General features: G+C 46.4%; 1 protein-coding gene across 1 annotated transcript in view; it reads right to left on the reverse strand.

Moving 5' to 3' along the window:
- CACNA1D (calcium voltage-gated channel subunit alpha1 D) overlaps positions 1 to 7,880 on the reverse strand; it is a 417,969-nt gene extending 410,089 nt beyond the window's left edge. Inside the window, 1 exon segment of the mRNA XM_088478679.1 lies at positions 7,690 to 7,880. Coding sequence (XP_088334805.1) covers positions 7,690 to 7,717 — 28 coding nt within the window. The 5' untranslated portion in view covers positions 7,718 to 7,880.
- Between the last annotated feature and the right edge of the window lie 8,696 nt (positions 7,881 to 16,576).

Consider the following 16,576-nt stretch of genomic DNA (forward strand, 5'->3'; position numbering starts at 1 on the left):
AACTAGAACCTACCAGGCCCTTTTATGCCACACACGTGGGGAAATCAGAGAGACGCTTGTCCCGATCTGGGTGGCAGCAGCGGGGGAGGAAGAGCCAGTGGGGGAGGCTAACTTTTGGTGCAGAGAGTCCCTACAACAGGTAATCCGGGAGAATGATCCCTACTGCGGGAGATGGACACCCGATCCCCCTCTCCCGCGAGATAATGCGGCTGCTGCTCTGCACTTCTCCTCCTGTGTTCTGACAGGGCTTCCAGACTGACAGGTAAACAAGCCAATTGGAGCTCGCGGACCTGTCAGCCTGGGAGCCCTGGCAGAGCGCAGGAGGAGAAGTGCAGAGCAGCAGCTTACCTCGGAGCAGCTTACATCGGAGGGGCTTGGTGACGGTCCCCCGGATTTCCAGTTGTAGGGATTAATTGTGCCAAAAGTTACCCTCCCCACATGTTCCCCACGGCCCATTGGCTCCACCACCCTCCGCTGCTGCCACCCGGATCGGGACCAGGGTCTCCCCACTGCTGCCTCCCGCCCTCCAGTCCCTCGGGGCTCCTGCTGTTTGCTGAGTGTTGAGGAGCCAGTGCCCTACTATCGATATACTGTCTCCAGCCCTACTCTCTGCTTGCGTCCCTACTACCTATATACCTATCTACCTGCCTGCTCTCTACTTACCTGCCTACTACCTGCCTACATACTACCTACCTGCTATCTACCTAACTACCTATTGTGTACTTACCAACTGCCCACCATCCTACTGCCTACCTTGCTACTTATTTACAGTCTACTCTCTACACTTACCTACCACTTGCCTATATACTCCCTACCTGCTATAAACCTAACTGCCTATTGTCTTCTTACCTACTGCCTAACTTATTACTTACCTGTCTACTCTCTACTTACCTACAACCTGCCTATACACTACCAACCTGCTATTAACCTAATCACCATTTGTCTATTTACCTACTGCCCACCTTCCGACTACCTACCTTACTACATACCGATCTACTTACCTACTATCAACAATGCAGGAGAGATGGGATTGCTACGCATGTAGTGGTCCATCAGCTCCAATTGACTAGCTGACACTGTCAGATTCAAAATGACTTCAGAGTTGTGCCGCTGTCTCTCCATGGATGCCTGCCGGGCACGGCACCAAATCCACACCTGGCACATGAGGGGGTGGTCTGCGGTTGCTGCAGGTTGCCCCATCACGCGGAGGGGAGAGGATGCTGGAGGGACAAGGGGAGGTAAGAGGCTACGTGGTAGGGGGAGCTTTACTGTGGGGCATAATGGTTTAAGGGGCATTACTGTGAGGCATAATGTGTAAGGGGCACTAATTCTGCATGGCATAATTTGAAGCGGGCATTACTGTGTGGCATCACTTGTAAAGGGCATTACTTTTTGGCATAATTTGTTTAACGGGCATTACTGTGTGTGGTATAATGTGTAAGGGGCATTACTATTACATGACATAATGTGTTATAAGGGGCACTGCTATTGTGTGGCATAATGTGCATAAAGGATGCTACAGTGTGGTACACTACACTGATGAAAGGGGGCACGTCTTAAGGATACACTCCTTTTGAGTGACCACGCCTTCTTTTCCAGCACATCTACGACCTTAAATATTCCATACCCCCACTTCAAGATTCCCACTTCGACCACTGATAAATACCATATGCCACTTTATCACAAGAAATGAGTTTGAAAAAATTGTTAGTAAATGGAGCTCTGTGTAACTTAAAAAAAAAACTAACAAACCTGACTGTCTAACAATGTTAGGGGAAACCAGTAAGGCAGCGTTTTTCAACCACTGTGCCGTTGGAAGTGTGGCGTGAGGTCAGCGCAGTCAGAGCTGACTTTACTTGTACTGCTGGCCCAGGCAGTGTTGGGCTCTTCATGAAGGCCAATGTGATTTTTTAACTGTGGGGGCTAGCCAATGTGATTTTTTTTTTCCTGTGGGGGCCAATGTGTGTTTTTTTAATGTGGGGTCCAATGTGTTTGTTTTTGTTCTGTGGGGGCCATTGTGTTTTCTTTTTTTCTGTGTGGGGCAATGTGTGTGTTTGCTTTTCTGTGAGGGGCAATGTCTGTTCTTTTTCCTGTGGGGGGCCAACTTGTGAGGGTTTTTTCCCATGGGGGCCTGTGTGTGTGTTTTTTTTCCTGTGAGGGACTGATAGTTTGCCTTAGCAATTATAAAATCTTGTTCGCTATGCCGCGAGTTGAAAAAGGGTGAAAATCACTGTAGTAAGGGTTAGCACAGAGGCTGCAGTCAGTAGCACGGACAGTTTTTTAGCACTAGAAGCGTTGATTTGGGAGGCGATGGGTTAAAATCAAAACCCCCTAGAGAGCACCTAGGAGTACTGTAGTACTAACACATGCCAAAGACTAAACAACTGTGCTTCTACATCTACATGCTGACTATAATGTAAATTCCAGCGAAAAGAAATATGCTTTTCTTACAAATGATTATTCTGTCAATGTCTCACCCAAAAAGCTTTCAAAGTAATTCCCACTCTGCACAATATCAAGACAAAAATGTAGAGTACTTAGTAAACACAAGTGATAGCAGCACTGGAATTCATTCTGATGTTAATCTTAACAAAAATTCAGATCCCTGCTGAAAAGAAGGTCGCCCTGATACTAGAATGACAATTGGAGAAAACAATTCATATACAAAAATCGATAAGGCAGCGAAATCTCCAAACATGAGATCTGTTTCCTGCGTTACGTGAGGCACAGAAGGACAAAGGATTACAGTTGGTGTATTGTGATTAATCTCTTAAAGGTACACTGCTTGCTAGGGAGATGCTGACATTTATGATATGTACAGTGAAACATAATACACTCTTTGTGTATGCCGGTCGGACCAAGTTGAACTAAGCATCTGGGCACGGGCGCCTTCTAACTCTCACAGACCTGTGGAAAGTGTGAAAAGTAATCCATTGGCAGAACTGCTAGGGAAAACAAAGACGGACTAAATATCTGCATTTGCCCTTTACATCGTCCCCACCAAATGCCTGATGTCAGTAGAGTAACTGGTATTCAAACCAATGAGCTCTAAATGACCTCTAACCCAGAGCACATCCCTATATATAATGACACAATGTACTGTATGAGAGTAATATAGACAGGTTGTATATCTCTTAGCCCCTCCATACAAGCAAAATCAACTTCCCTGGCCCCATGATAATCTGGGTGCTATTATACAAGGAGCCATAGACACAGAGTTAATCTCTCACACCCCATCTTACATGCCCATCACAGTGGGCATCCTATACCCTTATCGTAATGACAGGCTGGAATGAGAAGATACTGTAAGATGGTGAACACCAAAGCAAATAACAAATCATCCTCCTATAGCAATATATTCCACAGCCATAAAGACACGTATAGTCCAAGCTGGCTCTGTCTATAACATTACTGCATATATGTTTCTTCTGATGATGAATAGGACTGAAGTGATAATCCACTATACATAATCCATTAACCCTTGCATACAATCAGTGGACTGCTTCATGAGCAAACGGAATACAAATATATGTATACAGGACACGGGGCTTCATAAATGACGTTTGGTGCAATTGACAAGATGATCTGACAGATAATCTGCTAAACAATACCCAAGACAAAGGGCAATAGCACAAGGTTTTATTCCCTTCTACAAATTAAAAATAAATAAATATAAATATATATATATACATACAGTATATGATACAGTATATACACACAGTATATATATATATATATATATATAGGTAAAGCTGCTCGTGTATAGGCTAGATCTACATCCGTGTGTTAACTCCTTCCTAGGTGAAATTATCGGCAACTGGAGACAGATTTGACCCATGATAAATGAACATATAGACGTGAGGAAGGGAGTGCAATATATAGGAATTAAGGAGAGTTGTAGAAGTCCAGTATTTTATAGATGGAGGTTTAAGGTCCAGCAATTTTATGTGGAGAGATATGAAAGTTCAGCACTGTTATATTGGGAGAGATAGAACAATACAACAATGCTATTTTCAAAGATGGAAAGTCCAGCTGTGCTACTGTATAATGAGATATTAAAGTCTTGAGAATGAGCCAGTTGTGAAGGTCCAGTTCTGTTATACAGAGACTCAGAGAGGGAATGGCCCATAAATATTACATGGAGAAGTGATCAGACCCATCAGTGGTGACAGTCGTGGTGTAAGGGTCCAGCAGGGTTATACAGAGAGATGTTTCGGTACACCAGTTTGATGGAGGTGACTGTGCAGCTGTTCTATAACTAATTGGGGGGGGGGGGGTTTAGGGTCCAGGATTTTTAAGGTACATGAAACCAAGCAAAATTAATTCAATTGATATGGGGGTGTAAATGCATAAACTAGGATGTTGAGAGTTGGAATAAAAAAACCCCACTATTTAAATAATTTTCTCTGCAGAGGGTCATTTTGATATATATAACATTATTTGCGGGCCGGGTGCAGGCCACACCCCCTCCATGTGATGTCACATGGGGACGGGGTCACAATCGCCAGTGATTACAGCAATGCCTGGAGCATCCTGAGGAGCTGTAAGGGCACCAGTGTGACCATCTGAAGCATCCCAAGGACGCTCCAGAAGGCACTGCTACATAGATTCTGGCCGCAGGGTGCCATTATAAGCACCCTGATTTCCAGATAAGGCTAGCAGAAAAAAGCTCTGAGGGCCAGACCAAATGATTCCGGGGGCCTTATATGGCCCCCGGGCCTGAGGTTCCCCATCCCTGATTTAAATAGACAGAGGATGAGAATGAGAAATATGAAAGTATATTTGAGGGCACAGCAGGGTGTTATTTATACTGTACATAAAGAGATATGGAGGGGTGAAGCCACACCATAAGAGATGAAGGTTTTGGGTTGAGGATCAAGCTGAATAATAGAGAGGGATGCGGAAAGTGGTAATATAGAAGGAGGGATGAAAGGGGTAGGGTCTACAGTATGTTACAAAGAGAAGATCGAGCTGGGTACACATTAGACGATATGTCGCCCGATCCTGCGGATCTGAGTGGAATATCGGGTACATCGTCTAGTGTGTATCCATGATATATCTGCTCCCACGTGTCGCTAGCAACATCGCCCGTTGGCCCTACTGCAGGATGCGGCATCGCGGCAAATGTGTATGCACTTGTCACATGCCAGGTCCCGTCACCGGCGATATCGTTCTGGGTGCACATCGTGTAGTGTGTACCCAGCATTACTGAGTGCCCAGCGGAACAATATAAACAGAGGGATGCTGGGGGTGATAGTGTAATATAAAAAGAAGGAAGTTGGGGGATGAGCATCCAGTAGCGTAATGCAGATACAGGTATCTTGTGGGTAAAGGTCCATATTAGAAAACAGACTGTTGTTGGATGTTAGGGTCCAGAAGACTAATAGGGGAATTGTTTAATGTAGATAGAGACAGGCTGGGGTAATGGTGGAGATCTCAGTGTGGAAGAGTAATATACATAGCGAGACATTGGGGGATATAGCACAGCAGAATGATATACAGTAGATGGATGTTGGAGATGGTATAGTGTTGGGGTGACTGTCCAGCAAAGTGATGTAGAGGGATATTGGGGGTAGCCATGCAGCAGAGTTAAACAGAGGGATGATGGCAGTGACTGTGCAGCAGAGTGATGTAGAGGAATGTTGGGTGTGACTTCCATCTGAGTGATGTAGAGGGATGTAGGGGATGACTTGCAACTGAGTAATATAGCGGGATGTTGAGGTGACTGTGCAACAGAGTAATGTAGAAGGATGATGGAGGAGACTGACCATCATTATAACACAGAAAGATGGTGGGGGTGACTGTTCAACAGTGTAATAGTGGGGGATGATGGGGGTGACTGTGCAGCAGTGTAACATTGAGGGATGATGGGGGTGACTGTGCAGCAGGGTAACATAGACGGATGATGGGGGTGACTGTGCAGCAGTGTAACATAGGGGGATCATGGGAGTGACTGTACAGCAGTGTAACATAGAGGGATGATGGGGGTGACTGTGCAGCAGTGTAACATAGGGGGATCATGGGAGTGACTGTACAGCAGTGTAACAGAGGGATGATGGGGGTAACTGTACAGCAGTGTAACATAGAGGGATGATGGGAGTGACTGTACAGCAGTGTAACAGAGGGATGATGGGGGTGACTGTACAGCAGTGTAACATAGAGGGATGATGGGGTGACTGTGTAGCAGTGTAACATAGAGGGATGATGGGGGTGACTGTACAGCAGTGTAACATAGAGGGATGATGGGGTGACTATGCAGCAGTGTAACATAGGGGGATCATGGAAGTGACTGTGCAGCAGTGTAACATAGGGGGATAATGGGAGTGACTGTACAGCAGTGTAACAGAGGGATGATGGGGGTGACTGTACAGCAGTGTAACATAGAGGGATGATGGGGGTGACTGTACAGCAGTGTAACATAGAGGGATGATGGGGTGACTGTGTAGCAGTGTAACATAGAGGGATGATGGGGGTGACTGTGCAGCAGTGTAACATAGGGGGATCATGGGAGTGACTGTACAGCAGTGTAACAGAGGGATGATGGGGGTGACTGTACAGCAGTGTAACATAGAGGGATGATGGGGGTGACTGTGTAGCAGTGTAACATAGAGGAATGATGGGGGTGACTGTACAGCAGTGTAACATAGAGGGATGAGGGGGTGACTGTGTAGCAGTGTAACATAGAGGGATGTTTGGGGTGACTGTACAGCAGTGTAACATAGAGGGATGATGGGGGTGACTGTACAGCAGTGTAACATAGAGGGATGATACGGGTGACTGTACAGCAGTGTAACATAGAGGGATGTTTGGGGTGACTGTACAGCAGTGTAACATAGAGGGATGATGGGGTTGACTGTACAGCAGTGTAACATAGAGGGATGATAGGGGTGACTGTACAGCAGTGTAACATAGAGGGATGATGGGGGTGACTGTACAGCAGTGTAACATAGAGGGATGATGGGAGTGACTGTACAGCAGTGTAACATGGAGGGATGATGGGGGTGACTGTACAGCAGTGTAACATAGAGGGATGATGGGGGTGACTGTACAGCAGTGTAACATAGAGGGATGATGGGGGTGACTGTACAGCAGTGTAACATAGAGGGATGATGGGGTGACTGTGCAGCAGTGTAACAGAGGGATGATGGGGATGACTGTACAGCAGTGTAACAGAGGGATGATGGGGGTGACTGTACAGCAGTGTAACATAGGGGGATGATGGGGGTGACTGTACAGCAGTGTAACAGAGGGATGATGGGGTGACTGTGCAGCAGTGTAACAGAGGGATGATGGGGTGACTGTGCAGCAGTGTAACAGAGGGATGATGGGGGTGACTGTGCAGCAGTGTAACATAGGGGGATGATGGGAGTGACTGTGCAGCAGTGTAACAGAGGGATGATGGGGGTGACTGTGCAGCAGTGTAACATAGGGGGATGATGGGGGTGACTGTAGCAGTGTAACACAGGGAGATGACAGTACAGCAGGGTAACACAGGGAGATGACAGTACAGCAGGGTAACACTGGGGGATGATAGGGTGAGGGTACATGAAGGTGATGCTGGCTCTGAGTATAGAGGGATGAATGAATGCCCAGCAGAGGCAGCACAAGCAGGGCACTATGGAGGATGCTGGCACACGGGGATGGCAGGGAGGACGGCTGGGGATACAGTGCGCTGTTGGGACGTCTTACCTCCGGCGAGCTCCCCCGGCTCCTCCATCCTCAACCCCGTCAGTGAAAGCCGAGATCCCGCAACAAGCCGCGCACGATCTCCCGTCCGGCCCCCTACCCGCCCCCCATATCACTCAGGCACCGGGCGATCCCTGGCAGCGGCTCCGGCCGGCATTCTTCACATCCGGGCGACCGCGGTTCTCATGGCAACCGCTCCCGTCTCCGGCTGCTACTGCTGTATGGCGCAGAGAGGGTTAACCTGCACGGGGGGGCGGGGCCCGGATTAACTCCCTGCGCTCCGGGTCACGTGATCAGCGAGCTGCCCTTCGCGGGGAGCAGGGCCGGGCGCGGTTGCCATTGGCTGGCGGCGACTCCCTCCTCGGTGCTGATTGGCTGAGGCTGACAGATGCTCCCGGTATCAGGAGGATGGAGCGGGGTCAGATGGTCCCTCAGTACCTACCTGGAGCTCCCCTGACAGGACGCTGCGTAGTCCGTACAAGCCAGCACCGCGGCTTGTTCCTAATGCATGACACTGGAGGGAAACGCTTTACTTCAAGATGAATACCCTGGTTATACCTATATAGTTATCTATGTTAAATACTATAATAGCATGCTTTATGTAGAACGTCCAGCAGTGAGCAATGGCTGCGTACACACTTGACGATGGTCAGCGCGATTTATGTTCACCCCGCACCATGCAAGATTGCCAGTACACATTACCTGATTTAATGAAGGTCGAAACAAAACCTCGTTTCGTCCTTCATTAAGGTGCCTACACACTTAGCAATATTTTACACGATTTGCCCGATTCCGACGCATCGTGACGACAAATCGCGTAGAATATGCCCAACTCGTGAGTGACCACTCAGGATGCCGATGCACGTCCCCGCAGGTCGTACATCGCATCTTCAGATCTGCCGTGCTGTAGGGCAGATCTGACAATCTCAGTCACGATGCGCTGGAATAGTTAGGAGGCACGATAGATCGTTTGTCACATTGGACAGTTTTTAACACCAAATCGTGCCCACGACTGCCGGGGAGCTGCTGGGGAGAGTTCAAGGGGAAATCAGACACAATGTCGGATCGTGAGCACATCGCCGAGTGTGTAGGTACCTTTACACTGCATTGGCTGTGCAGCACGGCCAATCGCACGATAGTGCATGCGACCCGCGGAAGCGCTCAATTGGGCATACACACTGCACGATATATACAAGATTTCACGTTCCGATTTGCTGAAATATCATGTAAGTGTGTACCCACCACCAGTTCCGGATTACCGAGAAGGCACCTGCCTATGGGCACCCTACCTTTTAGGGCCCATGACAACGGATCAAAATAATATTGATTTGATCTTGAAAATTACAGTCAAGCTTTCTTAAATTGTTTCACAAAAGATAGAAAAAATGAATCAACTCAAAGAAACAAAAACTGCATTAAATACTATAGAGAAAATACTGTATTAATGTAATGTACCCACTAACAACTCAGGGAGGTATCCAACTAGCCCCGAATATAGTTTGGGCACTAATGGATAGGCGTGATCGGCGAATAACGGGGATTATCCCCGTTTTCCACCAATGTTTTTTTTCACCCTATCCTATTATTGCGGTCAAAAAAATAGGATAATTCTCGCGAGAACACATAGGACCCACGATAAGCTCGCAGGCCTATGTGTTTTCGCCTTTTCGGTGGTGAAAAAACTTATCGCGGATTATTTTTCGGGACACATCAGGTCCCGGAAAATATCCACAATAAGTGCCAGCTTCGGGCGGCACTTCAGGGCTAATAGGATAGCCCCGCCGCGATCAATTAACCGCTACTTTAGCACTGCTAATTGGATACCCTCCTACAGTTTGTGATAAATTTACTAAAGTGAGAGTTTTTAGAATTGGAGATATTGCCCATAACAACCAATCAGATTCTAGCTATTTTCTGGAAGGTGCTAGTTAAATGTTAAGTAGAATCTGATTGGTTGCTATCGGCAACATCTCCACTTCTAAAAACTAACTTGTGTAAATATACCCCTTTGTCTCTTAAAAGCTCCTCTTCTGTCAGCTGTCAGTTTGCTAAAAAATTTTGGTGCAACTACGTATCATGGGCATAACTACCATAGGTCCATCTATCTTGTCAAAGTTACATTTGTTATATACATTTCTACTTCAGGGTCCATAGGGTATCCACAGGATACCTTGGAGTATAGGCATCCTGTGGAACCCTATGGACTTCGTAGAAATAGAGATAACAAGGGTAAGTTCTTACCATATCTCATATTTTTCCACTATTGAGGGACCCATACAAACTTTTGCTATGGGGCCCTTAAATACATAGTTGCGCCCCTGCTATGTACGGTTTATTAAAATTGTCGGTTGGTACAATTAAAAACATATTAGGGGATAATTTAGGGGGGGGGGGGCCCAAGATTTTGACTGACTAGGGGCCTCCACAGGGTTTAATCCGGCACTGGTACACACCCTAAAACAAGAGCAGTACAGGTGTAAAGGCAACGTGCAAGGCGACAGGGGATCCGATGTCCCACATATCGGGCGGTTCGCACACACGGTGCGATCGGGTGGCCGACCGCCCAATATGCCGGCTCCCCCCTCCATCACCCGCATAGCAATCCACGGGATCGCACATTGCATCCCCTGATCGATTGGTCCTGCAGAAAGATCAGGGGGTGCGATGTACGACCCCACGGGAGCGCAGTCGGCCCGACATCAGGGCCATACACGGTCAGTCGGATCGCCTGCTTTATTACCCCGTGTATGGAGGCCTTAAGTGTGTGAGAGAGAGATGGGTATATTTAGTAACGTGAGAGTTTTTAGAAGTGGAGATGTTGCCCATAGCAATCAATCAGATTGTACTTAACATTTAACTAGCACCATCTAGAAGATAATAGCTAGAATCTGATTGGTTGCTATGGGCAACATCTCTTCTAAAGCTCACTTCTAAAAACTCTCACTTTAGTAATATACTCCAGAGAGAGAGATATTGAATTATATGCAAATAAAACAATATTCACTCCATCCTTTTGATATAAAACTGGGCTAAAAGACCTTTTAGCTGCAGTTTTGCACATTTGGGGGTAGATTTACTAAAGCTTCTAAAAAAATTAAAAGTGGTGGTGTTGCCCATAGCAACCAATAAGATTCTGTCTATCATTTTCTAGAATGTGATAGACAAATTATAGCTAGAATATGGTTTCTTGGTGTAGATTAAAAGATCTACACTATTTAGATAGATAGTCAACTGGTAAACAGGCAATAATAGGTTGACATGGAAGAATGTCGACGTTGGAATGGTTGACGTGTATTATTCTTTTCTTACCCTAATCTTAACCCTCCCCTTCGTGCCTAACCCTCCTTCCTGGTTACCTAACCATCAGGGTAAGTGCCTAACCCTATCCATCCCTCCTAATGCCTAACCCTCCAATGAGTGCCTAACAGTTCCTACTAGTGCCTAACCCTAACCATCGGGTAAGTGCCTAACCCTAATTGTCCCTTCTAGAGCCTAACCCTGCGGTAAGTGCCTAACCCTAACCAACCAAAAAAACATGCATCGACCATTTTTGTGTCAACCATTCCAATGATGACGTCTTGACCATGTCGACCTTTTGTACCTGTCGTTCTTCATCCATGTCGACCTTTTGTGGGTTGACCATGTTGACCTTTTGTACCTGTTGACCTATTGACTGTCTACCAGTTTTTGTCTACCTAGACACTGTTATCTTTTAATTGTTTATCCATTGACTGCCATCCACTAAGGGCAACACCACCACTTTTTATTTTTAGAAGCTTTAGTAAATCTACCACTTGGACCCTGAGTGCTCGCCCATCCTTTGCTGGAGTATTGCTTGTTGGAGAGCGATGGGCAACAGCACTTTCCACATCATTCCATAGACTTGTTGATTAGGTGGTCTAGGTTTTGACTGGACCACAAGAGGTCATTCATTATTTGTTTGTATTTTAGCCATTACAAAGGGGAGTTTGCTGTGTGATTTATGCCCCCCCCCCCCCACCATATTCCATGGTAATGATAATAGTTTGAGTCTATGCGCATTGTAAGGCATGAATAATATAGTGCAGTGTGCACTAATAGTCGGTATGTATACAAAGGAGTGTACTGAAACACAAGTATACAGTGTAGATATAGACAGGAGTGCACTGGGGCACAAGTACACAGTGTATATATACACCCAGGAGTGCACAGGGGCACAAATATAATATATACGCACAGGGACACAAGTGCACTGTATATATACACACAGTAGAGCACATGGACAAGTGCACTGTACACATATACACAGGAGTGCACTGAGGCACAAGTACACTATAAATATATACAGGAGTGCTCTGGGGCACAAGTAGATACAGTAGTAAATATACACACAGGAGCACACTGGGGCACAAGTAGATACAGTAGTAAATATACACACAGGAGTGCTCTGGGGCACAAGTAGATACAGTAGTAAATATACACAGGAGTGCACTGGGGCACAAGTACACTGTGTATATACACAGAGGAGTGCACTGGAGCACAAGTACACAGTAGGGATGGCCATTGATGGCAAAATAGAAAGTGGCCATCGATGGTAATCAACTATGTAATGGATGACCATCGATGACTTCACCAACCGATGGTCATCCCTGTTCCATGACTGACTGGCCCGTGGGCCAATCAGAAATGGGGGCGTGGGTGTCGGTGGGCGGAGCTATGCTTCGTGTCCCAGCACCTTGAAAACATTCAACATTGGCCATAAATCATCGATGGTCGATATACGGTATACATACAGTACACAGGAGTGCACTGGAGCTCAAGTACATGGTATATACACAGGAGTTCACAGGGGCACAAATATAATAAATAAACACAAGTGACGTGTGGTGATGTAAATGGCTGGGGAGGCCTTGGCTCACCTGATCTCACATCACTGAAACAAACAGGAGAGCACAGGGACACAAGTGCACTTTACATATATACACAGAAGTGCACTGAGGCACAAGTACACTGTATACATATACACAAGAGTGCGCTAGGACACAAGTATACAGTGTATGTATATATATATATACAGTATATATATACACAGTGTATATATATATATATATATATATACACACACACAAGAGGGGTACAAGTACACAGTATATACAAGAGGGGCGCAAGTACATGGTATACATACACAGGATGCAATGGGGCACAAGTACACAGTATATATATATTCAAATTCCGACAGCGTCTGCCCGACACAGGAGGAAATCCCGATCGTCTAGAGAGGTAAGTATAACTAATCTAATTAACCCCTAACCCTAAGCTTCTTTTAGGGTGCCTAACCCTAACCTCCCCCCCAGTGCCTAACTCTAACCTCCCCCCCAGTGCCTAAACCTAACCTCCCCCTTCCCCGCCGCCTAAACCTAAGTCCCCCAGGGGGGTGCCTAACCCTAACCTCCCCTCGGGGGTGCCTAACCCTCCCTCCCCCTAGCCTAACTCTAACCTCCCGGGGGGGTGCCTAACCCTAAGTCCCCCCCGGGAGCCCCTAACTTAACCCTACCCCCCCCCCCCAGCGGCCGGCATCACTGCGATCGGGATGCCGGTCGCCGGTCTCCCGGCGTAGGTAAAATGACAGAGATTTCGATGTCTGTCATTTAACCCTCGCCGGGATTCAGTAGTCGGGAAGCCGGCTGTCAGCATTGCGTCAGCTGACTTCCTGAACGTATACCATATATATACACACAAGAGTGCCCTGGGGCACAATTACATGGTTTATACAGCGGGTAAAATAAGTATTGAACACATCAACATTTTTCTAAGTAAATATATTTGTAATGGGGCTATTGTAAGGAAATTTTCACCAAATGTCAGCAGCACCCCATGCAATCCACACATGCGAAGAACTCAAACCATAGATGTCTATAAATTAAGTTATGTGTGATAATGTGAAATGGCACAGGGAAAAAGTATTGAACACATTAAGAAAGGGAGGTGCAAAAAGACGTGGAAAGCCAAAACACCTTCTGAAATCTATCAGTACTAATTAGAAAGCAATTCTGCCCCTTGTCAGTGCAAATTAATATAAGCTGGTTAAGTCCCAACTGATGGCCTATAAAAAGGTGTTTCATCACCAAGGTGTCACATAAGAAAAATCTCATGATGAGTAAAAGCAAAGAGCTCTCTCAAGACCTTCACAACCTTATTGCTGCAAAACATACTGATGGCATTGGTTACAGAAGGATTTCTAAACTTCTGAATGTTCCAGTGAGCACTGTTGAGGCCATTATCCGGAAGTGGAAAAAACATAATTTTATCATAAACCGGCCACGACCAGGTGCTCCTCGCAACATTTCTGACAGAGTGAAACGAGAGAGAGCTTCAGAAAGACCTGGAATTAGCAGGTACAATTGTTTCAAAGAAAACAAGTAATGCACTCAACCGCCATGGCATGTATGCACGCTCACCACGCAAGACTCCATTGCTGAAGAAAAAGCATGTTGAAGCTTGTTTAAAGTTTGCTGCACAACATTTGGACAAGCCTGTGAAATACTGCGAGAATATAGTCTGGTCAGATGAGACCAAAATTGAACTCTTTGGATGCCATAATACACACCATGTTTGGAGGAGAAATGGCACTGCACATCACCCCAAAACCACCATACCAACAGTACCGTTTGGAGGTGTGGGGCTGTTTTTCAGCATACGGTACTCGTAAACTTCATGTGATTGAAGGAAGGATGAATGGAAATATGTACAGAGACATTCTTGCTAAAAATCTGCTGCCATTTACTAGGATGCTGAAGATGAAACGAGGGTGGGCATTTCAGCAAGACAATGTTCCCAAACACGCAGCCAAGGGAATCGGTATGATTTACTGCCCAACACCAGCATCACGGCAGCAGTGGAAATCCTGATTGTTCTCAGGTAAGTATTAGCTAACCTAATTCTACACCTTAACCCTCCCTTAGGGGTGCCTAACCATAACCTCCCCCCCGGGGGTGCCTACTCCTAACCCCCCCTTCCCCTAGCCTAAACCTAACCTCCCGGGGGGGTGCCTAACCCTAAGTCCCTCCCGGGAACCCTAATCCCCCCCCCCCTGCGGCTATCCGCGCCCGGCGTCCCTTCGATCGGGATGCCGGGCGTTGGGCTCCCGGCGTTTGTCTAATGACAGGCGTCGGCATATCGACGCCTCTCTTTAGACCCATGCCGGGATATGACAGTCGGGAAGCCGGCTGTCGGGATTAGGTCCGCCGGCTTCCCAACTGCATACCCAGGCAAGGGCACTCTCAATTGGTTTCAGAGAAAAAAAATAAAGCAGCTAGAATGGCCCAGCCAGTCACCTGACTTGAATCCGATTGAAAATCTATGGAAAGAACTAAAGATCAGAGTTCATAGAAGGGGACCATAGAACCTTCAAGATTTGAAGACTGGGCAAAATTTACTAAGCGGCGGGTTCTAAACCCCAGAGGTTTGGTGGCAGTTTTGCGGCAGTTTCTAAATGACAGCCCTGTTCTACTTTATTCTAAAATGTGTTTTGACAGCGGTTTTGGCCTTAGTAAATCTGCGGATAGCAAAACCACCATCAAACCGCCTGGGTTTAGAACCTGCCACTTAGTAAATTTTGCCCAGTGTGTGGAAGAATGGGCCAAAATCACAACTGAGCAATGCATGCGACTAGTTTCTCCATACCGGAAGCGTCTTGAAGCTGTCATTACCAACAAAGGCTTTTGTACAAAGTATTAAATACATTTCAGTAAACGTGTTCAATACTTTTTCTTTTGATTTCTTTGCATGTGTAGATTGCATGGGTTGTTGCTGACATTTGGTGAAAATGTAATTACAATAGCCCCATTACAAATATATTTACTGAGAAAAATGTTGATGTGTTCAATACATATTTTACCCGCTATATATATACATATATTGTTACACAGTCGGGATAGGGGTCCCTCTCCTGGATAGATGGACTCCCTCTTTACACACACAGCAGCCGGAGAAACAGGACACAATTCTGGAGTTCTCGTGCAAGCTGGACGGAGCCAGCCTTTATTGTACTAGACACATAAATATAACAAAACACAAACAAAATCCTAGCCCGTCTGGGCTCTAACTAGACAGCAGGTTCCCTCACTAACAGAAGACTAAATAAGTTCACGTCCACAGTACTTACAGGTGGTATCACACAGTGTCTCAGAGCAAACTAGCCTGCAGGCCTGCCCTCCCAGGTATGAGACACTCAGCTATAACAAAACCCAGTTTATCTGAGCCACTTTCAGGTGCAAGCCCTAACGAGCCTGCTACCAGGCTGAAAGGCCCAACACCTGGAGTGGCCTGTGGATGGAGCCCTCCCTCTCACATCCACACCCCCAGGACCCATTCCGACTTTTCACTAAAGCCGACGTTTCTAGTCTGTTTTCCAAACAGACTTCTCCTGGGGGTTTTAAAACACATAGGACAGGAATCTAGGACAGACACAGAAGCAATTCAAAACTGCTTCAGTGCTTCTATCACATATCCCCCCCCCCTTTGTTTCAATCTGTGGGGCGGAAAAACTGCAGCCCCCAAGCAATGAACGCGTGACAAAGCGTCTGCATTGGCCAGCTGGCTTCCTGGCCTGTGTTCTACCGAAAATTTTAAGTTCTGTAATGCTAAGAACCACCTATTCATTCTCCCATTAGTCTCCTTCTCTGACATCCACTACAATGGGGCATGGTCAGTGATCAGCCTGAATTTCCTTCCCACCAAATAGTACCTGAGAGTTTCCAACGCCCATTTTATGGCCAATGCTTCCTTCTCAATTGTAGCATAGTTTCTCTCATGTACATATCATTTCCTGCTTAGGTAAAAAATAGGGTGTTCCTCACCTTCCTTTCTCTGGGACAGGACCGCTCCTATACCTACTTCTGACGCATCAGTT

The sequence above is a fragment of the Taudactylus pleione genome, unplaced genomic scaffold, assembly GCF_031769625.1.
Source record: "Taudactylus pleione unplaced genomic scaffold, aTauple2 ptg000217l, whole genome shotgun sequence".
Classification (NCBI taxonomy): domain Eukaryota; kingdom Metazoa; phylum Chordata; class Amphibia; order Anura; family Myobatrachidae; genus Taudactylus; species Taudactylus pleione.